The sequence below is a fragment of the Balaenoptera musculus genome, chromosome 9 (assembly GCF_009873245.2).
Source record: "Balaenoptera musculus isolate JJ_BM4_2016_0621 chromosome 9, mBalMus1.pri.v3, whole genome shotgun sequence".
Classification (NCBI taxonomy): domain Eukaryota; kingdom Metazoa; phylum Chordata; class Mammalia; order Artiodactyla; family Balaenopteridae; genus Balaenoptera; species Balaenoptera musculus.
In genome coordinates this window covers 98,544,299-98,567,591 of record NC_045793.1, presented here as the reverse complement: position 1 = coordinate 98,567,591, position 23,293 = coordinate 98,544,299, and the positions used below count along the sequence as shown (strand labels likewise).

At 48.4% G+C, this 23,293-nt stretch overlaps 1 protein-coding gene and 1 non-coding gene across 7 annotated transcripts in view; one reads left to right on the top strand and one right to left on the bottom strand.

The window, feature by feature from the left end:
* CCM2 (CCM2 scaffold protein) overlaps window positions 1-14,653 on the bottom strand; it is a 60,449-nt gene extending 45,796 nt beyond the window's left edge. The window contains exon 1 of one of the 6 annotated variants that reach the window (XM_036863418.1): window positions 14,507-14,653. In XM_036863418.1, the coding sequence (XP_036719313.1) occupies window positions 14,507-14,536 (30 nt within the window). In that variant the 5' untranslated portion in view covers window positions 14,537-14,653. Of the gene's footprint in view, window positions 1-11,968; window positions 12,023-14,506 lie in introns of those variants that run through there. The other 5 variants (XM_036863416.1, XM_036863419.1, XM_036863417.1 and 2 more) reach the window with 5 other exon arrangements.
* Window positions 14,654-22,137: 7,484 nt separating this feature from the next.
* Window positions 22,138-22,270, top strand: LOC118901369. Its single transcript, XR_005021346.1, has one exon. It is a non-coding gene; the product is annotated as a small nucleolar RNA SNORA9 (small nucleolar RNA).
* Window positions 22,271-23,293: the final 1,023 nt, after the last annotated feature.

The following is a 23,293-nucleotide window of genomic DNA, read 5'->3' as shown; positions in this document are numbered from 1 at the left end:
ACCGCAACAAAAAGTAGCCCCCGCTCGCCACAACTAGAGAAAGCCCGCATGCAGCAACAAAGACCCCATGCAGCCAAAAATAAATAAATAAATTTATAAAAAATTAAAAAATAATAATAAAAATTTAAAAACAGCCACAGTGGCATTATTTTGCTTTAAAACTTGACAGGAATTTTTTTAAATCTTCAACTATCCAACTGGTGTTCAAATTTTTCACCAATAGACTCACATTTTTGTTTTAATAGTTTGTTCAAATTAAGATGCAAATCAGGTCCATCGATAGACTGCCCTGAGCCGACACAATTCTTAAGTCTCTTGATGCATTTGTTAAATAGCCAGGGCAGGTCGTCCTGTAGAATATCCCACTTTCTGGCTCCTGCAGCATGTATCTCTGTCAGAACTTTGAGGATGCTTCTCAGCCCCTGTATTTCTTGTAGACCGGTGGTTAGATCGTGAGGCTTTACTTAACTCAAGTGTGATGTTTCTTCAAGAATGCTTCCATCAGGGGGCACATAATATTGGGCAGTGACCTGCCACTGATGGCTATGGCTCGGCCCCTTTGTCTCATAGTTGGATATGATATTTTTCAACAGTCTGGTTCCACAATTCCTTCATCATTTATTAGTGGCAACATTTACATAAAGAGACCTTTTCCCTCCTCGACTATGTGGTCACCCTGAGGTACAGATCATTCAGAAAAGTCAAGTTAAATGCATCATCCCTTCTCTTCAGCAATGCTGCTTCCTTGGGATTGCCGGAGCTAAACAATCCATTACTCATCATCTTATGGACGATCCAATTGTCCCGCCCCGGCCAGCGGCGGCCTCTTCAAAGTGGACCCTGGCAGCTGCTGAGGGCTCCTCAGACCTGGAATTGGCCACTGCTGCTTCTAGAGGAAAGTGCTGTTTCAGGCCCTCTACCACTCACCGAGGGCGTTCACTGCGCCTGGGACTTGGCACCAGACAGAGTGAGGAAATAAGCAATTTGTGTTTCAGAGAAAAACATCATGAATTCACAGTGATATTTCCAATCCAAAGTAGGATTACAGGGTTATTGATCACATTCTTTGGTATTATCTGCACCCACCCACTCCTCCTATGGTGAAAGCCAGTGTGTAATGTTCTTAATGTAACTATAGTTCCGCTTTATCCTAAAACACATGTAACAGTGGCAATAATACTAGTATTATTACTAATAAAATGCTTACTGAAAACAATTTGCTTAAAGTTTCTTTGTTGCTTTTCTTGTCCTTAGTGCATGTCCCACTGCCAGCCTGCTGTCGAATTTCTATGATTTAATTACTTGAAATAACTCTTTTCTGTGGGGTTATGTCTTTTGTTTGTTTTTCCCATTTTTATTAATACTTTGCTTTTGATTTTTTTAAGTAATTTTTTTTTTTTAACGTTTGGATTCAATTGTAATCCTGTAAATCGTTACATGGTCCAAACTCACAAGGCCCATGCTGAGAGGTCAGCCCCTCCCCTCTAGATAATCATCTAAGATAGGGCTCCACGCTGCACCCTCCCACCCCGCTGCACCCTCCCACCCCAGCCCGCTGTGAGGCTGCAGCACGGTTTAGCGAGCCTGCACCCCAGGGATGGAATGAGGCCAAAATGAACAGCCTGGTGCACAAACTGCCTCGTGTTTTTGCCAATGTTTCCTTGGGGGAGGTTTCATGGAAGTGGGATGCTGGGTCAGTCACGGCACCAGAGTTCAGCCAGGCATAGCCCCTTATGCCCTGTCAGGAGCTATGCTGGCCGGTTCCTCATGCCTGACCAAGTAGGGATGTCTGCTGGCCTGAAAGGTGAGAAAAGGTAGCCCAGTGTGCTCTTAATTTGCATTTCTCTTATTATGCAAGAGTCTGAGTTGCCTTTTCACACATTTAAAAGCCATTTGAGTTTCTTTTTCAGTGAACTGTCTGTTCCCATCTCTTGACCTGTTTTTTCCTCTCAGGTCCTCAGCCTTTGTTTTTCCCTATTTTTAGAAGCACATTATATATGGGATATTTACTTTTTGTTTTATAAGTTGTAAATATTTTTTCTCGATTTGTTGTCTTTTTACTTTGCTTATGTTTATGTCATCAGATCTGGTCTTTCCCCTCCTTGCTCTGAATTCTCAATAATAGTTAAGAAAGTTTCCTCAGGAATTCCCTGGCAGTCCAGTGATTAAAACTCCACGCTCTCACTGCTGAGGGCCAGGGTTTGATCCCGGGTCAGGAAACTAAGATCCCACAAACCACGCAATGTGGCCAAAAAAAAAAAAAAAAAGTTTCCTCATCTCCCAGCTCATTGAAGAATTCACCCATGTTTTTGCCTAGTACCTCTATGGTTTAATTATTTTTGCTTTTATTTAAATCTCTGAACCACCTGTTGTTCACCCTTGTGTACACTAAGAAGGACGGATCTGATTTCATCCTTTTCCACACATTTGTCCAGTTACCCCAGTATCACCCATTACTCAGATGTCCCCACTGCTATGAAACACCATTTTACTGGGCATTCAAGTTTCCCCATGGAGGGCGGTCTGTTTCTGTATTTTCTCCTCTGTTCCTGCAGCTTATCCCAGGACAACCCCACAGCTTCAATCGGGGGCGAGACAGCACGACCCAATCTGGGGTTGTTCCCTCATTGTTCTTCTTCAGAGATTGTTCTTGCTTGTTCGTAACAAAAAATGAGCTTTAAGTCAAGTGGTCTCGTTCCATTAAAAAGCCCGACGGTATTGTTATTGGGATCACGTTAAAAATTAATTCAGGGAGAGCAGACACAGTCATGATGCCACTATCCCACTCGAACACAGGTGCCTTCCACTTCTTCAAGTCCATGTTTATGTGTTTCACGAGTTTTTCTTATAGAGATTTTGGATGTTTCTGTTCATTTCAACCCTAAAGTATGTACTTGTAATCGTAAACAGGATCTTCTATTATACGCTGGTGTTCCAACAGGACGAAGGGAAAAGCCAAGCTGGCTGGAGGGGCTGTAGAGCAACTGGGCGGGAGGAGACGGCAACCGATACAAGAGCCCTCCCTGCCTGGGGTGCGGGAACTGGGGGGCTGGGGTACGTGGGGAGGAGGACGAGGACCCCCAGGCCCCACATATTCCTGTGTTGTTGACTTGAACACTGACTGTGGTTTCTGCATTTGAGCTGCGCTAGCTGTTTTCATCGGCCCGTGTAACTGGGAGAGAAGCTACAGAGGCACCAATGGGAGGGCCTGGAGGCTGGTGTAGGTGACCCTGCATGGCAAGCCTTGCCAGATGCACGGCAAGAGTTGCTGGCACCCCTAAAGGGGCCAAGACGCACTACTGAACCCATGTCTGGGCCCGAGGTTCCACCCAGTCAGGGTAATAGGAGCCACTGGTGCATGGAGCCCTCAAACAGCAGGGCCGCTGTCCCCATACCACCTGGCATGGCAACCGGGCCTGAATGTGTTGCTGCCACTGATGGCTCCCCATGTGCCACCTCAGACACCGCTAGTGCCTTCTGAAAGAAAGCTGTGCCCTCTGGGAAGAAAACAAGTCAGTCTGCCTACACCTGGCAAAGTGAACAGCAGACCTTTACTGCCTGAACTCTCCATCGGCTGCCCAGCCAGCACGTGCCGAGTGATGGTGGGACTTCATTCTTGTGGGAGTCGTAGCAGACTGATGGCTCCCAGAGAGAACCACCTGCGAGGGTTACGTGCCACCCGCCCACCTCTGTCTAAATGGGCAGGTCATGAGGAGAGCAAAGTCCAAGGCCTGGCTTCCCCGGGTCACCTGTGGGCCATCTGGACAGCATCACAGACAGCACGTCACACTCTGACCCCTCAGCCACTGACAGAGAGGATGCCAATCCCTGATGGCCCCTTGGGATACAGAAGGCGCTTCTCCTATAAGGACAGGAGCACCCAAGGTGGGAATGGGATGAGGGAGAGGAACACTCACTGAAGGAAAAAACGATGACAGCACGACCACAATTCGAACAAGTTCTCTCCCAACTGCATTCTCATAAGGCGAGACCCACCCCAGAAATGCCCAACAGAAAGAACACCTCCACTTAAAGGTAAAACCCAAGCACTTCCATAAACAGGAGGCTGCACGTGGTCTGGCCCCAGAGGAAGCAAGGTCCACTACCTTACCCACACTGCTGACTCAGGTAGAGCCTCGCCCACCAGACTGGACCCAGGGCACGGATGGTGAAGCCTGCCTCACTTCTGAGGTGCATGACCCATGGACGGCTGCAGCTGCCTGCATGACTGATCGTGAGTGTCCCACAGTCCAACGCACTGGACACGCTGACCAAGGGGCAAACATCCAGGTTCCCTGCTGCAGGACAGGCGTGACAACCTACCCGTGCGTCGAATCTTCATGGAGCCCACGTAAGCACCCACAAAGGAAGCGCTGCCATGGGCAAAGCCAACGAGCATCTCCACTAGAGCCTGACCCCCTGGTGATGGGCGACCAGAAGAGACTGGTGCAGCCAAGAGGACGGCCTTTGGAAACCTATCCGCATCCCTGGTGAGCACGTAGTCAGGAATGTGATGGAAGCAACACAGGCGATGCGTACACAGACACCGAGCACCTGCTGAGCGTAGGGGACGGGCAGTGCACATGCAACTCCGTCTCCACAGAGGCCACCACCTCAGCGCTAGTTCTGCTAAGGAATTAGTGGGAGTTCCTGGGCCAGTTTTGCAATTTTTCTTAAGTTTGAAATTATTTCAAACTGAAAAGATTCTTAAAAACACACATCAAAATAATAAACATTTTACAAGGGCACATAAACAAAAGGACCTGCATCAAATAGGTAATGATGGTTGCCAATGAAGGAGGGGCATGAAAGAGGAGTGAGGACTGGGGAATCAAAGAAAATGGATAAGTAAATAAATAAAACCAACAGAAAGCACCAGGACTTCCCTGGTGGCGCAGTGGTTAAGAATCCACCTGCCAATGCAGGGCACACGGGTTCGAGCCAGGGTCCGGGAAGATCCCACATGCCACAGAGCAACTAAGCCCGTGCGCCACAACTACTGAGCCTGCGCTCTAGAGCCCGTGAGCCACGACTGCTGAAGCCCGCGCGCCTAGAGCCCATGCTCTGCAACAACAGAAGCCACGACAATGAGAAGCCAGCGCGCTGCAACGAAGAGAAGCCCCCACTCACCACAACTAGAGAAAGCCCGCGCACAGCAACAAAGACCCAACGCAGCCAAAAATAAATAAATAAATTAATTAATTAAAAAACCAACTTTTAAGTGCACTTTGGAAAATAAAATCCAAAATTATTAGCAAATGCCATTTTCATCTACCAGCGTGGCAAATATTCAACAGCTTGGAAATATGCCATGTGGGCAAAGATATTAAAAAACAAGCACTCTCATCATAAATTGCTGTTAAGAGTAAAAACTAGGAACTTCCCTAGTGGTCTGGTGTCTAAGACTCCGCACTCCCAATGCAGGGGGCCTGGGTTCAATCCCTGGTCAGGGAACTACATCCCACATGCCACAACTAAGAGTTCGCATGCCGCAACTAAAGATCCTGCATGCCACAACTAAGACCTGGAGCAGCCAAATAAACAAACATATTTTTTTAAAAAATGAAGAAGAAGAAAAACTGGAACAATCACTATACGGAACAATGTGTCGATATCTATAAAATTACAAATGTACATATGCTTTCCTGATAATTGCATTTTCAGGAAATAATCCTATAAATACATTTTATTCAACAATGTGAAAGGTTGGTAGAAAGCTAATATCTGCATTTTTTGTTAGAGCAAAATGACAACCTAAAAGTCCATAAACAGGCTACTGTTTAAATGAATTATATTAATCCACAGGAGAAAATGCCATTCAGCTCTAAAAAAGAATAAAGAAACTACATACCCATAATGAAAGAGCTCCAGAAAATATTGTCAAGAAAAAATAACACCGAAGAGGTTCCTATTTGCAAAAGAGAAGAGTAGATTGTATCAGAATAACTTTCTCACAAATCAGGGTTATGAACTCTAGGATCTAGAAGTAATAACACCCCAGTAGCAATAAGCACATCTACTGACCAGATCTTGGTTTCTAAATATCATTTCCACCGAGGGCAACCAATGCTCCTTGGACAAATGTCAAGCTCAGGGCTGGACAAGAAAGTATCAGATGTACCTGGAGCATCTTGTTGTGGCAAACGTAAGCAAGAACTCAGAGAGTTACTGGGGTGCTTCCCTGGTGGCACAAGCGGTTAAGAATCCGCCTGCCAGTGCACGGGACCACGGGTTCGAGACCAGGTCCGGGAAGATCCCACATGCCGCGGAGCAACTAAGCCCGTGCACCACGACTACTGAGCCTGCCGCTCAAAGCCCGTGAGCCACAACTACTGAGCCCACGTACCACAACTACTGAGCCTGCGCTCTAGAGCCCGCGAGCCACAACTACTGAAGCCCGCAAGCCTAGAGCCCGTGCTCCGCAACAAGAGAAGCCACCGCAGTGAGAAGCCCACGCACCGGAACGAAGAGCAGCCCCCACTCAACACAACTAGAGAAAGCCCGTGCGCAGCAACAAAGACCCAACGCAGCCAAAAATAAATTTTAAAAATAAATAAATTTATTTAAAAAAAAATACACAAAGCCAAAATGAACTGAACTACAGGGAGAAACAAGCAAACCTAAAACAATAACTGGAGACTTTAACACCCCCCTTCTCAATAACTGACAGAATTAGCATACAAAAATTCAGTAGGAAACAGTTTGGCAGTGTTTTACAAAGTTAAATATATAGTTCCTATATAACTGGGCAATTCCATTACTAGCTACTGTCCAAAAGAAATGATAACATATGTCCACACAATGGATCATTCACAGATGTTCACAGCAGCTTTTCATTATAATACAAAACTAAAAAGAACCCAAATGTCCGACAACAGGTGACGGATAAACAAATTGTGGTATATACGTACCATAGGCTACTACTCAGCGATAACTGATACACACAACATTATGGATGAATCTCAAAAACATTATTCTGAGTAAAGAGGTTCTTGCACACAAGTATATTGTATGAATCCATTTGTATCAAGTTCTAGAGCAGATAAAGCTAATTCAGACAGCACTAATGTATACTGGAAATTAATCCAAACAGCAATAATCTATAGTGGAAATACAGAGCAATGGTTGCCTGGGAAAGGGACTTCCTAAGAGGTAGGAAGGGAACTTTCTGATTGAGGGTTATGGTCTATTTCTTGGCAGGGGGGGTTTGGGTTACACAGGTGTATGCTTTTGTCAAAATTTAGCTAATGTACATTTAAGATGTGTCCATTTCACCATAAATTTTACAGCGAAAGAAAATTGTAAACAAATACTGAACTCTAGTTAATGACACACATGCTGAAGTGTTTAGATCAAAGTAAACTGATGTCTGCAATTTACTTTGAAATGCATCAGAAAAATAAAATGGGTCGATGGATGAAGAGATGGGTAGACATGAGATAAAACAAATATACCAAACGTTAATGGTAGAATCTAGGCAGTGGGTATATGGGTATTTGCCATAAAATTCTTCCAACTTTGGTGTATTCAAAACTTTTCATAATAAAATGCTTGGGGCGTGGGGGGCAGAGGAAGCAGATTGTGGCTGTAGACTCCTCTTCCGAGAAGTGGCGCTGAAGATGCACATGTTCTATGTGGAGGCTTAGAACAGAGCCTGAAATAGGGCTGACATCGGATGTACCATGGGCAGGTCTGCTTCAGCTACTGTGCATATTTCAGAACATAAAATGTAAGAGCTATTTAGAGCGACACCTCTACCGGCAGTAATAAAACACTTAGACACAGTCAGACCCAGTACATTTCCTGACATTGACAAGTAGGATAACATACCTGACATGTAGGTCTGTCCAAGGCCTGAAATTAATAAAACTGTATCCCCACCGTGTAAACGGCAAGGGGAAAATGGAATATTCTAAACCACACCTGACTGTAGAGTTAATGGTAACGACACACAGGAAGCATATTAGAGATCTGGGGGAAAAACTGCATGTCATTTCAAGCTATAGAATGAATAATAAAGATTCAAATAAATAAAAGTTTCTGCTTCTCAGAGTCACAAGTAACAACACAGGTGAGCCAGCGTCTCCCACACCAGGTAACGCAACAGGGTCAGACTGACCATTTTTCTCACTTTCAGAATTCAACTATTCTTTCCACCTCCTGGGTTACAAGATACACACTGCAGTTCGCCATCCTAAGCCTCGAACAAAAGCCCAAATTCCAACTTCCTACTGCACTCATTAAAGAGGATTTCTTTTCATGGCACTGAACACATCTAATGCCTGTGATTAAATGCCCCAATTCTTAACGCAATCCAGCAGAAAACTGCTACTGTTCAGGCACACTTCGAAAGAAAACCTGTAACATTTTTGGCACCAGCACACAGCTAAGAAAAAATGTCCTTTTTATTTCTACTAAATCGACAAATCCAAATCTAAACTCTGTCGCAACTGCATAACCATTAACACAGAGCGTCACATTTGAAGAACGGCCACTGGCCTTGGACTGAGGGATAAGAAAGAGCGAACGGAGCAGTGAAAGTGCCCACAAAGAACACGGGCAGGACAATGGCACGGAGGCTGGGCAGATGTGGCTCTGCCCAATCCCCTGCTACAGACCCTAGGTCACATGACCACAGTGAGTGTGCGGTTTGCGGCCCACACAGAGCACATGCAGGTGGTCCCGCCACTCTGAGTAGCTCATCCACGTCTAAGGCGACAGTGGAGACCAGGTCCTCAGAACCTCCAGGCTAGAACGAGACCAGGTCCCACCGAACCAGTCCTAGCAGAGGACCGACTGCACTAGACTCTTGTCACATCAGCATGATGTCTAGGGTATGCTTCAAAATAACCCACTGTCTTAGTCTGCCTGAACAAAGCACCACAGACCTGGCAGCTTCAACAACAGTTATTTATCCTCTCCCAGTCCCGGAGGCTGGGTGTCCAAGACAAAGGGGTCAGCACGGCTGGACATCAGTCATATGGGATTAGGGCCCACCCTAGTGGCCTCATTTACCCTTTTTTTTTTTTTAAATAAATTTATTTATTTATTTATTTTTGGCTGTGTCGGGTCTTCGTTGCTGCATGCAGGCTTTCTCTAGTTGCAGCGAGCGGGGGGCTACTCTTTGTTGCAGTGCACAGGCTTCTCATTGCAGTGGCTTCTCTTGTTGTGGAGCACGGGCTCTAGGCACGCGGGCTTCAGTAGTTGTGACATGCGGGCTCAGTAGTTGTGGCACGCAGGCTCAGTAGTTGTGGCGCACGGGCTTGGTTGCTCTGCGGCATGTGGGATCTTCCCAGGCCAGGGCTCGAACCCGTGTCCCTTGCATTGGCAGGCGGATTCTTAACCACTGCACCACCACAGAAGCCCAACCTCACTTATCCTTAATCACCTCTTTAAACGCCCTATCTCCAAATGCAGACCCATTCTGAGGTGCTGGGGGGGTCAGGGCTTCAACATATGAGTTGGGGGCGCGGGGCATAGTTCAGCCCATAACACCTGGGGAGCAGGGGTGGATGAGGAAAAAGTGTACCTGAAACAACCTGCCCATGCATTGACGTTATCTGACATTGTGGCATTTGAATCTGCATTAGAAGATTTTCTCTACACTTGTACTTGATGTCTTCATAAGAAAAAGGTTTCCTTATTCACTCTTATCAAATCACACTTCCTAAGATCCATCCTCGCCTGTCCTCTGAGCTCCGCTTCAAGCTCTGTGGCCACAGACCTCATCTGTCTCCCCAGCATCTGCACCTGGCGCACAGTCAGTGCCAATGAACAGTTCTTAAAGCAATGAATGACAACCTCCAATGGCTTCAGCTGCACCCGGGACCAAAACCAACCCTCCACACACACACACCCTGGGCTCCATGCCCTCCCAGCACTTCAGGGCCTCAGTCCCCACCTTGCCTGCTTCTGTACATCACATGCATGGTCTCCCGGGTGCAATGAGCTGATGCCTACCTGTCTCTCCTGATGTGAGGGCACTGGCCCCGTCTCATCCTCTAACATGGTGTGAGCAGCTTACTCTCCAAATAAAATGAGACGGCCTCAGCCCTTCTCACTGTACTAAGCATGTAATAGGCACCCAAATAAATAAATAGGATGATTTCACGCCAATCAGCTAAATCTACAGTACTTAACTGCATCACACCACAGAGTGGTGATGAGGATGGAGCAGGTGGGTTATTATTGCTGACAGAAATGAAGAAATAAAAGACTAACAGTAACTGCAGTGACCAAACCTACTGGGTACAGAAGGCACTTGTCCTTGACCTCACAGGGCAGAACGCTGACAGCCCTTCCCATTCCAGAGCAGCCCCTTATTGCAGTACTATTGGTCATAAAAATGTCTTCCTCTCAAATGATGCTCAGAGCAGAAATACAAAAGTACTAGAAGATTCTAATGTGCTTTCTGAACCTAAATTATCATGATCAGTGGGTTATCAATCTGACTGAAGAAGACCAGGGAATTTACAGTTCCTAATGCATAAAATTAATAAATACATGATACTATGTAAATGGTAATTCTCCAAACCAGAAGAGGAATAAGCCTCATGTTTGCCAGTTATTCTGGACTCATCTACTGACAGCCTGACGTCTGGTCTCCACCAGATACCTCCTGCAGTGGTCTTCCGGCCTCCTCACTCCAGGGTGCAACACTGCCACCAAAGAATCACTGTGACAACTATCCGAGAGGAAAGAAAACAAGGTATAGAGGCCTAAATTCACTTTGTTAACCCATATTATGGCTGTGACACCTATAGAATCAATATAGTTATAAAAGCAATTTAGTAGGTCATGACCAGCAGTTTAAAAAAAAAACCAAAAAAAAGAACGGAATAAAAAAATCAGAGTGCACCGCTTGTAGTAATAATCGTTTCTTTAAACTTTCATTTCAGCTATACAAATACTTACACATATGCACACATACCTGTAGAGAAGGTATGGCTGCCTGAGGGCTGGTCTAGCTCAAACTCCCACTTCCTCACAGACACTAGCTAAGGGATGATTTGGCAAGTACATGAGCTGATAACTGGGGACCCAAAACCTAGAGGAATTTTTTTCTCCCCACTTTTCTTATGGAAACTTCAAAAATTCACAAAAGTAAGCAGAATAACGAATAATGAATAACCACTGCCAAAGCATTCAGCTATCTCCCCTCTTTTTTTTTCTAGTCTGAGTAAAGCAAATCTCCGAAATCATATTATTTCACCTATAAATACCCCAGTGTATATGTCTATCAGATCAGAACTTGACAAAACATTACAAATATTACACCCAACAAAATTAATAATAATGCCTCATTATCATTTACACCAAGTCCTAGATTTCTAGGGTACTTCATAACCTTTGTTTTTTTTATTTAAAGAATACAAATAAAATAGACCAATGTAAAACTATTTAACTTTGTTCAGGCTGAAATCATGGCTACCTGTGGTGCGACCTATGCCCCGACAGCAGCAGAAGCAGCAGAAACCGGGACCTGAACAAGGTTGAGGGCCAAGGGTGACTTCCCACAACTGTGTCTTCCCAAAGGCTGTGATCCGCATCTGAGTCAAGTGTTTTTAGAAAAATGCACATAATCCAACTCAAGTGTACACCTAAGCTTCCTACGAAAAAGAATTACATCCTAACAGAAGAGTATCAAAATGCATGGAACTTGGGTCTGCTCTGTAAGGAGGAAGCCTCATTCTCCAAACCTCCAAGCAGGAATGGTGGCCTGAAAGGTACCAGTCACTCTGGGGATGTTCAGGCAGGAGAGTGACCTCCATGGTTATTCCTACTGCCCAGGTCCCAGGCCTCTGGCAGCTAGTGGACTTCTCTGTCCACACGTCCATACCCCAGACCTCCCCATCTCCTCATCAACTCCTCCCACACCCCATCACCCAGCGCCTTCCACGGGACATTACTGGCTCCAGTCACCCTCATCGTATGTGCCAAGGTAGCCTGAGAAAGGACAGGGCTGTACCTGTGCACTTTATATGAAATCCACTCTGGTCTATTGGTTCTCTGGCAGCTCGATGAGTTCTGTCCTGAGGAAATAGGCCACGTTAGAACAAGCCTGAATAACTGCTTGACAGAACACCAAGACAAGCATCTGAAGACCTGAAAAGCCTATCAATCCACATTTTTAAAGGCTTAAATCTGCACTTTTTGAGGAAGCTAACTTGGAAAGCGAATTTAAATGTCCAAATGGTAGTTTCATAAAACTATTAAGCCATTACTCGCTGCTTCAGCTTGAATTTGTGTATAAGTTTTAAAATCGATAGCTCTAGTTAATTTACGATAATGAGAACAACTTAAGCGTCAAATTGACTGAGTTGGAGGTGACCTCACATTGAGTGGGGGAGCAGAGCAGGAAGGTTCTACTGGCTTGTGATTGGCTGAGAGCAAGACGTAAAGTGTGCTAAGTCGTGGCCTGGATAGAAATCTATGCCCCAGAGCTCTCTGTCTAGCCTGCCTGTAGGAAAATGAGATACGGCAGTGGCAGAGTACACAGAAAACACAAACCTCCTGGCTTAGGCAACTGTGTAATAACTGGTTATCTCCTCTAACAGAGACAATGAAATGTATTAATCTTCTCTATGCCTGACTCTTTCCATTGCCCCCACTATAAAATTCTTGAGATTTACTGGTTCTATTCCAAAAGCTCAGGAATGTCTTACCACTTCTCTGTCTCTCTCAATATGCTGAATGTTCAAATGTTTCTTCCAGAGCTGGTTGAAAGTTCTGGGAAAAATTCATTCTCATCCTTCCCCATCAGATAGGCTAGTACCCACTTGAAGGGAATAACTCTCCTTAGCAGGCACCATTTGGACTGATTGTGGAAGATACCGTGTGGCTAGGATTGGTCCTCTGCTAGGACTGAGCCAGCTAATCTACAGAATGCTGGCAGCCAAGAGCACTGGTGACAGGCCTTCTCCTGTAAGGGCCCTGGCCCACCTGCCTATCTGTGACAGGAAAGGATGCAACTGACTACATTTCTTGTGAAGGCATCTACCAGCTTTGGTAGAAACACTAAACTCAGCTTTCCCCCTTTTTGGTGGGCAGCATCCCTCTGTGGTCTAATGCTTGCAGGCTGAATCACTTTCTTGGGCTGTTTTCCAGACTTAAACCATCTTTGTAGGTAACTGCAACTGATACTGCACTTAAATTACACATGTGTATTAATAACCTAACAAAACAATGAATAAAGAAAGTGAGAGAAGAAGCACTGCACAATCCCCCCAAGACCACCTGGCTACACTTCATTTCAAATACCTTTTTAAAATGGGACACCTTGTGATGAGTAATCATCAACTGAAGGACACAGCTGGCTCTGAAGAGCAGAAGATCAGAGGATTTATCAAGGTCTGTTTTAAACTTGCGCATAAAAGTGCACACACATTTATTAAAACGAAAATAACAGGTAAGACACTTCGATTATAAAGCCTGTATTTGAAAAAGATACATTTCATTGAAATCCATTTTACATTTTAATGATAGCTTATCTCACATGGTTATTTGTCTCCTTAAAATGTTGAGTTTCTTTATCAATTACTCTAGCTTGTAATTAAAGCCACATTTTAAAAATTACAAAGACTAAGGAGCCTCTTGAACTGTGTCCTAAATCCAGCTGCCAAATGTAACGTCACTGAAATCACTCAGCTGGTATTAGGTAGAGCAAAACTCAGCCCGCGCCGGCCGGACCGGACCGTGAACGGGCTGTACCATGAAGAAGTTTTTGCTTTTACTTGGTACCCCAATATTGAAGTCAACTAAGCAGCAAATGTTTCTACATTAACCTTACACCCCATTTTCTCAAGATGCTAACCCTGGAAAACTTTCTGGCCCGTAACGGGGTCCAGCTCCTCTGCAGCCCCTGGTCACTGACCCGCGGGGAAGGCCATGTGCAGAGCCTGGGTTTGGGGGAGAGTCACTGACCGGAAGGGGCGGAAAGGCGTGGCTCCTTCCTCCCCCGCGCGCCCGGCCGGCAAAGGACCACCTAACCCCATTGTCCAGGGGCTCGCCTCCTACTCCATCGCGCGGAGACCGACTCCCGCGACCCTGTCCCGGGCCTGACCGTGCGCCGTCCACCCGGGGGCCCCAGCCTGCCCGCCACGCTCACCTCCAACAGTGTGCACCCCCGGGCCTCCCCACGCCGGACTTCCAACCTGGGGCCTCCCCACGCCGGACTCCCACCTCGGAACTCCCCTTGCCGGGCCTCCCTACGCCGGACTCCCGCCCGGGACCTCTCCACGCTGGAGTCCCACCAGACTCCTGTCCCGGACCTCCCCACGCCTAGCCTCCCCACGCCGAACCTCCCAAATCAGAACTCCCCTCCACGGACCTCCCCAAGCCAGACTTTCCCACGCCCCGCACCGGCAGACCGACGGGCGGCCCCGAGGGACCCTCCCGTGTTCCCCGAACCCCCCGAACCCCAGCCCCTCCGCCTTCCGCCTGCCTCGGTCTGGGGTCCAGCCCGCCCCCCACCCGGCCTTCGGGAGGACGCGCCCCGCAGGCTCACCTTCTTGCCCTTCTTGCCCTCTTCCTCCATGTCGCCGCGAGCGGCCCCCGCGGCCCGGCCCGCCCCGGGAGCCCCGCGCCGCCCGCTGCCGCTACATGCTCGCCCGGGCCCCGCGGCTGCTGCCGCTCCTGCGCCGCTTGCCTGGCCGCAGTCTCCGCCCGCGGCCGCCAGGGGCCGTCCGCGCCCTGCACCCCGCACCCCGCACCCCGCACTTCCGGGCCGAGGGCGCGGCCCCGCCCCCGAGAGCACGCCCCTCCCCGCGTGCGCACGCCCCTTCGGCCCACACGCCCCGCCCCCAACCCTTGTGAGCGGCCGAGAACGCGCCTGCCCTCCCCACCCCTTCAGGGCCGCGGGAGCGCGCCTGTCGCGCCCCAATCCCGCCCCACGCCCTGCAGGGAGGGCCGGAGCGCGCCTGCCCCGCCTTCAGCCCACCCTCCCGGCCCCTCAGGGCCAAGGGAGCTGCTCCAGCTTTTCAATTCTGCCGCCATCTTTACAGCAGCCAACTTCCCAGCCTGCCTGGCGCTCAGGGAGAGGGAGCTCAGGCCGACAGGAAGCGGAGGACGGGGCCGGTGGGAGGGGTGGAACCTGTGGGGAAGAGGAGGACGGGAAGAGGGTGGGGTGTGGGGCTATAGGAGGGGGCCTGTGGGAGGGGGCCTGTGGGAGGGGAAGGCGGGGCTGACAAAAGGGGCAGGGCCGTGGATGGGAGCGGCCGGCGAGAATAGGAGGGCGTGGCCTGCGGGAAACCGAAGGCGGGGCCTCCCGGAGGAGCCGGGCCTTGGGGAAGGGGCGTAGGACCCACTCCCTTTTCTTTTCTCCCTTTGCCTTCCATTCCTGCGGCCACGGTGAAGCTTTTTTCTAAGACTTCGTCTGTTCCAATGTCAGACTTCCTTAGGCAAACCCGTCAGGAAAGTTTAAATACAACAGCGAGCGCGTCCGGACCCTATCCGAAAAAAACGTGGAACCTTAACAGTCACTTAGAAATAAGTGCCACCTTTTACAGATGAGTCCCAAAGGGTTGGTTTGCCCAAAAGCACACTGCAAACTGGAGTCAGCAGCAGCAGTCCCACTATTTTGCCACTAGACTAAGCTGGCAGTAAGAACCTTGCAGCACAGCTAGAATGTAAACTGACACCAAGCCAGTATTTGTCTCAATTGATTTTTTTTTTAAGAGTACTGTCTCCTGTGCCAGTGGTCAATAGACTGTCTCTCAGCTCCACATTCACTCTCATTTCTCTTCGCGGGATGGAGCTGGGCCCTTTGAGCATTCCTCCTTTGCCAGGTGGCCCAGTGTGAAGCTTTGCCAGGAGAAACTGCTGGGAGGCAGTGCAGGAGGAAGGGGCTTTGCCACCTGGTTCCGGTGAGCTTTCTCGGCAGGCACCTGCAGAAAGAGGCCTCTGAAGCGCCTACCTCCCTACATCAAGGGTAGCTTCTCCAGCTCTGGGTTCTCCGAAGCACCTGGCTCTGCAGTGCGGGGCTGCCAGCAGTACCCAGTACCCAGTAGCCGGCAGATTCCTCCAGCACCCATGTTGGGAAGTTTTATCTCCGAGTGGTCAGCAAGACACCTCCATGAACAGTTTTGCAGAGGGTGGACTTCAGCCAGTTCTGCCAGCACTTCTCTGCCATTCGGTGAGCTGTAGCTATTCTCTCTCCAACAAAGTCTGGCCCTCAGCCCTGGGAGGAGGGGGAAGGGGGTCTTCCCTAGACACTCAGCCCTCAGAACAGTAGCGGCTCCTTATACCTACTATTTGTTTTTATTTTATTTATTTATTTAGGCTACATTGGGCCTTCATTGCTGCGCGTGGGCTTTCCCTAGTTGCGGTGCGCGGGCTTCTCATTGTGGTGGCTTCTCTTATTGCGGAGCATGGGCTCTAGGCGCACGGGCTTCAGTAGTTGTGGTGCGCGGGCTTAGTTGCTCCACGGCATGTGGGATCTTCCCAGACCAGGGATCGAACCCACGTCCCCTGCATTGGCAGGCTGCTTCTTAACCACTGCGCCACCAGGGAAGTCCCGTCCTACACTTTAAATCAATTCTGACAATATCTACCTGGAGAGAGCATCAGATTCACCGGTTAAGGGCTCAGTCCCATAAGACTGCCCTGCCCCCCACTTCAGATGACAATTTAAAGTCCAGGTTGTTACCTGTGCTTCTGACCAGCTATAAATTGGAGGTTCCCAGGACCCCCTCCTTGGGTGCAATTAATATGCTAGAATGGCTCACAGAACTCAGGAAAACACTTTACTTACTGTTTACCAGTTTATTATAAAAGGATATGATAAAGATAAACATACAAATAAAAGAGATGCTTAGGGTAAGGTATGTGGGAAGGGGTATAGAGCTGTCTTCTGAACACTCCATTCTCCCAGCCCCCCCCCCACGTGTTCACCAACCTAGAAGATCTCTGAACCCCATACTACTGGAATTTTATGGAGACTTCATCATATAGGCATGATCAATTATTAACTCCATTTTGTCTCTGGAGGATGGGGAGGTGGGGCTGAAAATTTCAAGCTCCTAATCATGGTCTTTCTGGTGACCAGCTCCCATCCAGGAACCATCCAGGAGCCCACCCAGAGTTGCCTCATTAGAACAAAGACATTCCTTTCACCCAGGAAATTTCAAGCGATGTGGGAGCTCTGTGCTAGGAACCGGGGGTAGAGACTAATATACGTATTCCCTGTTTTTTCACAACCTGATCCTAGGCTGACTCTCCTCAGGCTGCTCCTACCCATTAGAACGCCTTTGCCTCATTTCCACACACACAGGTCCAGGCTTCAAGTAACATTTTGCCTACTAATAATCAGATGGTGATAATTTTGGAAATAAAGGAGAACCAACTAAATGAGAACAGGCAAAGGCTATTTGTTCAGAGCTGGCTATAGTGAAGGGGTCAGCCTCCATCACGTGCATCTGGCAGAGACCCAAAGGCAGGCAGAGGAGTGGGAGAGCTTCCTAGTGAAAAAGTCGGGGGTGTGGCCTGGGGAGGCTGGAGGTGGGCTACCTAGAAGTGGGGTATCCATGCGATTGATTGGAGGACTGTGTAGGGCTTTCACTGGTTGGTCCTAATTTAGAAGTGGGAACAAAAATTAGGGAAGCTGTAAATTATTGACCAAGTTCTGGCCATTTGGCTTGCTTGGAGGTTATCATTTGCTTTCCTGGATTGTCACTAGAGGTAGCAGTCTGACTCCCCCCAAGTCTGACTTAACAACAGCCAGCTTCCTGGGCTGGCTACTGTAGAGAAGGGGTTGGTTCCCTGGGCTGGTTGCTGCGGTTTGTGGGTCAGAATGCTATTTTTATAATGGTCGGACCATTGTCTGTGTAGTCAGTCTCTCGTAACAGACATAAGGCTAGCTGCAGTGTTAATTGAGAACAATATTTCTGCCAAGGTCACACCTTGGCTGTAAAGTGTCCCAACAGCCTCCTTCTTTTTCGTGATTACTGCTTTCTTACCACTTACTTCCCTAGCCTGCTCTGTGGCCCCATTCCATGAACAAAAATGACTGGGACCCAGTTACTAAACTGCCTGCACTTCATGAAAGCAGCAATCGAGAGCTGATCCTCACTTCCCCTCTCCTCTCCTCAGAATTATTCAGTGCAATCCCAAACCTTACAAAACCCCTTTTCTACTCTTGTAATGAGAGGCAGCCCAGAATTCCCTGGGATTCTCCCTTGTTGCAGCAGATTAATAAAACAAACTTTGCTGGGCACCTGGTTTGTCCCTGGTGGACTTACCTGTTAGATTTTATCACCTAGCTCAAGTATCACCTCTTCCACTAAATCTTTGGATGAAATTTTTTCCTCCCCCGCTCCCAAAGCACTTTATTCATATGTCTCTGATGTTAACCATGTTAGGACATTCCTGTACTAGATCGTTAAGTTCCTGTAAAGATAGGGACAGTGTGGGATTCCTCGTTGTATCTGAGAGTTCTAATGAGAGGAATGATGTGCACCAGGCCAGACTAAGATGGAAAGGCACTGACATCACCTGGAGACAGCTTTGTACAGATGCTTCCTAGCTAGAGTTTTCGAGAAATCCCTGAACAACTGAAAATTTACCCTCAGTTGACCTGTTCAAAGACAGTTTCCTGGACTCACATCTTTACTAGATTCCAGCTCTTTATTTTTTTTAAGTGAATCTTTTCACTGTTCCCAAGGCTGACTGCAGCTTTTTCCTTTTTGTCCCTCTCACCCATCGAAAACTAAATAGCTAGCAAATAACTACCTAGATGTCTCTGAGTTGTTCTTCGACATATGCCATGCAATACTTCATACCATGCTGTGCATGTGACAAATCCAGTATTGACTTAATTAGTGAAGAAAAGAATTTCTTTAGAGTTGATTCAAGTGAATTCTCAATGCATTTATAATATCCAGTTTCCAGGCCTGTAAATGATAATGGACCAAACCAATGCTAAATCATAATGACCCCTTGGAAGTAGAGCCACCCTGTGTGCCTCTGGTGAAAGAAACCTTGTAAGCCCTACTTTGATACCTCCTTATTACCTTCTTTTTTTTAAAATTTATTTTTATTTTTTATTTATTTATTTTTTAAAATTAATTTATTTATTTATTTATTTTTGGCTGTGTTGGGTCTTCGTTTCTGTGCGAGGGCTTTCTCTAGTTGCGGCAAGTGGGGGCCACTCTTCATCGCGGTGCGCGGGCCTCTCACTATCGCGGCCTCTCTTGTTGCAGAGCACAGGCTCCAGACGCGCAGGCTCAGTAGTTGTGGCTCACGGGCCCAGTTGCTCCGCGGCATGTGGGATCTTCCCAGACCAGGGCTTGAACCCGCGTCCCCTGCATTAGCAGGCAGACTCTCAACCACTGCGCCACCAGGGAAGCCCCTAATTTATTTATTTATGGCTGCGTTGGGTTTTTGTTGCTGCGTGCAGGCTTTCTCTAGTTGAGGCGAGCAGGGGCTACTCTTCATTGTGGTGCATGGGCTTCTCACTGCGGTGGCTTCTCTTGTGGCGGAGCACGGGCTCTAGCTGCACGGGCTTCAGTAGTTGTGGCACGTGGGCTCAGTAGTTGTGGCTTGCGGGCTCTAGAGCACAGGCTCAGTAGTTGTGGTGCACGGGCTTAGTTGCTCCGTGGCATGTGGGATCTTCCTGGACCAGGGATCGAACCCGTGTCCCCTGTATTGGCAGGCGGATTCTCAACCGCTGAGCCACTGGGGAAGCCCCTATTGCTTTCTATGTATTCTTTCAGAGCCAAATTTCTGATTTTCTTTCCAGGCATACATCCCAATTGGCTTGGAAGAATAATGGAGTTACTCTTTGGAGATGTGGTTTTAGAAAAAGTTCTTTTCAATATCCTGCTAAGTACTTAAGAAATTGCTGACAGGTCTGTCTCTCTTTGTGCCAGTCTCATGCAGCCTCCTAGTATAAGGCAATTGAGCTTTGATTATGTGGTTTTTAATGTTTTGGCATCCATTTTTATTACTTGGATAAAAGTTTCCATGGAACATCTTCCCCTTTCTAGTGAATTTTGTTGGTTATCATCTCAGAAAAAAGCTTTTCTCTTTTAGTCCTTGGCAAGCCCACCTTTTTTGGTCACACATACACACTCACACTGTCACACCCATGTTCTGACCCTCCATAACCAGTTACTTTCCTGGTTCTCTCGATTACATCATGGCAGACTGACAGAATGGACAGAGCAGTGATCTGAGATAAAACAAGCCCTAGCCGTCTATGAGCTCTTGAGCAAGCCACTTAACCTCTTTGGGTGAATGTTAGTCTCCATGTCAGCAATCTGTTCCCACCCTATCTGTCTCATGAAATTTAACAAAATAATGGGATTTGTATACTATAAACTGCTTGAATGTCTTTACTAGGTGCTATACATAAAATATGAGTTTCAAGTATTGCTCTGCTTTTCTTTACAGAACCAAGTTCTTGCTTTCGTAGCCTTATATTCAAGACCTTCGAATATGTAGTTCTTATCCATCGCTCCTCATGGAGAAGACTCTACAATCCTGTTAATACTTAGCTGTATTTCCAACAAGCCACGCCCTTCCCAGTCTCAGTACCTTACAATGCGCTTTCCTCTGCCTGCGTGTAAGAAATATATTTAAACCCCAAATTTCCTCCGAACCCAGAGAACCTCTCCACAAAGACAGAAGGGAAAGAAAAGCCAGAATGTGATGCGCACCACAGTTAAAAGGGACGCAAACACAGAAAGAAACCCCACTCTTCCATATAGTTAAGGGCAATTTGGAGTCAGGTGACAAGTGGGCCCTTAGCCTCCCAGGACACTGGGAGATCAGAGTTTCTCCCCCTTGACAATAACATTTCAGAAAGAGTGTTCCCAGGCCCTTGGGAAACAATCCTGAGTCGTGAGACTAGCCGTGGGCTTATTTAGCCATTAGGGATTGACATTCCTTTGAAAAGGGCAGAGAATTAAATTCTAAAAGCCAAGGGGGTGTCTTCCCCTATTTTGAACAGGACCAAGCGTCCAGCTTCTCACCAGCCTGCCGCGCCCAGCTCCCCACTGGCTGCCGTACCCTGTACCTTTACGAGGCCCACTTCCCCGCCTTCCTGGGTCCCCCAGTCCAGCCCGGGGGTAACAGGAACGCGGCGCGCCCCGCCTCCACCGGTTTACTAGACTTCCGCTCTCGGCCTCACAAGGGACTACCGAGGGGCGCAGCTAACGCGCACCCAGCCTCGCCCTGGCGCCCCTCGTGACGTCATCTCCCAGGGCCGCGCGGGTCACGTGACGCCACGTGCGTCTGCCAGCGGGCGGCCGGAGGATGCAGGCGGGAGCGTGCGCGGCTGCACCCGTGGGTGGCAGTTCGGGTGAGGCTGCTCCTGGGGGTCGTGGCCATCCAGTGCCATCAAGGGTCCCAGGTGGTGCCTGCCATCTACTGAGGCCAGGTGAGGGTCGTAGGGCGTGGGGGCCTTGCTGGGGTGCGAGGTGCGGGGCGCCGGGCCCAGTTGGAGCGGGCGCGCCGTCTCCGAGTTATTCCGCGCTTGGCCCCGTCGGTCCGGTGATCGTTGCGGGTGCTCGGCCCAGGCCGTTCCGTCCTGCGGTTGGAGGGGAAACAGGAGGGTGGTTCTAACCGAGCTTCTGAGGGTCCCGTTCGGAGTACACATGCGGCCTTGGCAGGCAGCGCCAGGGGGAATGGGCTCGTGGGTATAGCCTCCCAAGGGGCGAGAACTAGGGAGGCGACACGAGACCTTGCTTGAGCTGACCCCGTGCCCCCTCCAGGTGGACGGCCCTCTACTGCTCCGCAGCAGATGATCTGTAAGATGGCCTGGTAAGTGACACTAACCCGGAACTGGGCCCGCAGTTCTTCTCCACCATTATTTCGTGGGGAAAAATCCGGATCGAGTCAACTTTTGTGTCATGGTCTACAGTTCTGAGAAGACTGTGGAAGAAAAGGTGATTTTGTGTAATGAGGTGATGATAAAGATATTTACAGGGTCGTAAGCTGCCTCTCCCAAGGCTCCTTCCCTTACTCCCTGAGCCAGAAGGGATTGCTGTCTGGAGTCCTTCCCTTCCTACTATTTGTCAGTTATCTGTGTCCAGTGGGTAAACCCAAGTAGGCCTAATTCAACCCGTGATCTCTTCTCCCAGTTTCTGGTCCCGGCTGGTGCTCAGTAGGAGTACGGCTGTCTGTCCAGAGCTTTAGGGGCTGCAAGCCTCCAGCGTGCTTGGGTCTGCAGTGACCCTGTGCATTCCTACAGTGCTTGCAAGAAAAATTTTGAAACGGTTTGAGGCCTTGCCCTGCTCCATCCAGAGCAAGGTTATAGAAATTTCAGACACTTGCCTGCTGCCTTCCCTATCTGGTGTGCTGGGCAGCATACAGATCTGCACTGTCTGATGTGGTGACCACTTGACACATATGGTTAAATTTAAAACTCCGTTTTTCATTCCCACTACCTACATTCTTAGATGCTCAGTAGCCACATTTGGCAAGCGGCTACTATATTGCACCGTGCAGATTAGAGAACGTTGATATCTTTGCTGAAGTCGTTTTGGATTTTGGGTGTTTGCTCTGTTCCAGGCTTGTGGTAAATTTTGCTGTATTATTTTATTATATCCTTCAAACAGAAGCCTTACAGAAGTTGAAAGTGAAGCTTAGAGGGAGTGGTAAAGGTGGAGTTAGACCCGCAGCAGGGAATAAAGAGTAGAAAGGAATGATAGGGATGGGCCCTGCCCTGTGGGACATTACCATTTGCCGGTAAACCAAAGAGAACCTAAGGCTAAATTCTGCATCGGTGGAATGGAGGGAGGGAGGAATGGAATCCAGAAGTGGGTAGGAAGTTTAGGTTCTAGGGAAATACCATTGGGCCTTGCCTTGGGGCGAGGGCTGTGGGGTACAGGCAGGGATATGGCCAGCGTGGTCATAGCAGGGCAGCACAGCTCCTATGCTCCTGGACGCCGGGGGTCACACCGCACCTTCTCCCTTGAAGGTCAAGGCTTCTAGCAGATTCGGATCTCTCTCTTCAGTCCAAGTGCAAATGCTGAACACACCAGTCTCCTGGGGCTGCCGTCGGGACACTTGTCGGTGAGTCTCATGGTTCTGCAGTCCTAGGAGCGAGGCGCTGGCTGCCCTTTGACTTTCTTTTCAAAGATGTTCAAATAGACAGCCTGGGTATGTACGAGGTAGTACTTCCAGAGCAGAGAGCAGGCCTGCCCACTGTCGACTGTAAACGATTTGGCTTTCCTGTGCGCAGGGTGCCTTTTCTGTGATGCAGCCACTGCATTGTGAGTGCCTTCTGGCTCCCCTTGTGTCACCCGGTGGGAAATGGAGCTGGTGGAGAACGCTGGTGCTCTGTCTACCTACT